The 996-nt window shown below is 44.0% G+C and overlaps 1 pseudogene across 1 annotated transcript in view; it reads right to left on the bottom strand.

Moving 5' to 3' along the window:
- The window catches only part of TEOVI_000084300:pseudogene, a 488-nt pseudogene extending 134 nt beyond the window's left edge, over nucleotides 1-354 (bottom strand). The window contains exon 1 of the mRNA in view: nucleotides 1-354. Within this exon, the coding sequence occupies nucleotides 1-354 (354 nt within the window).
- Nucleotides 355-996: the final 642 nt, after the last annotated feature.

Genomic DNA, 996 nt, shown 5'->3' with positions numbered 1-996 from the left:
ATACATAACACGCCCTACCGCGACGCCTTCTTCTTCTTTCCCACACAGCCACCACCACATACGCGTACGGCAAGGTAAAAAGATATGCAGCATGTGGTGGGACCGAACTGGAAGGGGAGAAAGGGAGCGGAAAGGGGGCAATGTTGCGCGAACAAAGTGTAAGCACAGTATCACATACATGCAGTACGAAAGGAAAACAATAAGATGCTCAGCTTGAACTTCTCCTCTGAGGGAAATTTTCATCCACATGTGTTTTTGCCTGTGGTAAGAAGGATGGAAACTGTACACTGAAATCATATGCTTTCCTCTACATAGACGCACACGGTCCCCTCTTGTTTCCCTTTCGTCCTGCATCGTGAGTGTGCGTGCGGGATAATCTGTGTTCTAACATGAAGAAAAAACTAACAACGCAATAGATAACAATTAATTTTAGTGAAATAAAACAACAACACCAACAAAAAAACAAAACCGTAACCCTGAAACCCTTCCGCTCTCCCCCCCCCCCACCATACACAGACACACACACCTTTTAATCCCACCCTCACTGCGAAAGATAGAGAAATGCGCCCTCAGTTGGCCGGTTGGTTGGTTGGTTGGGGGAGAAACGAGAGGAAGAAGAAAATGTTTTCCCCTTTACTCTTGTTACATTTTAGTTCTTTTACTTAATTATTTACTGTCTCGCCTCACCTCTCTCTCTTTCTCCCTTCTCTTTAATAATAACAATAAAAAAAAGTGGTGCCACACCAGCTAAGTGACCACCCATTCGGTGCCGCATAAATGAAGTAGAGCAAATAAAGTAAAAAATGAAATGCAGCCAAGAACCATAATCGGCAGTAGAAACTCGGTGAAATCAGCTTCTCAACCTGGTGAAACAAAACATGGAGCAGAAAGGGAAGGAAGTAGCCAGCCGTTTTGCTCAGAAGCTTCCATATTTCTTGTTATTACCAGCTCACACATATATATTAGTACGACAGCACTCCTTCCGATGTGTGCACT

The sequence above is a fragment of the Trypanosoma equiperdum genome, assembly GCF_001457755.1.
Source record: "Trypanosoma equiperdum strain OVI genome assembly, contig: ctg_246, whole genome shotgun sequence".
Lineage (NCBI taxonomy): Eukaryota > Euglenozoa > Kinetoplastea > Trypanosomatida > Trypanosomatidae > Trypanosoma > Trypanosoma equiperdum.
This window is presented reverse-complemented; position numbering and strand designations above follow the sequence as displayed.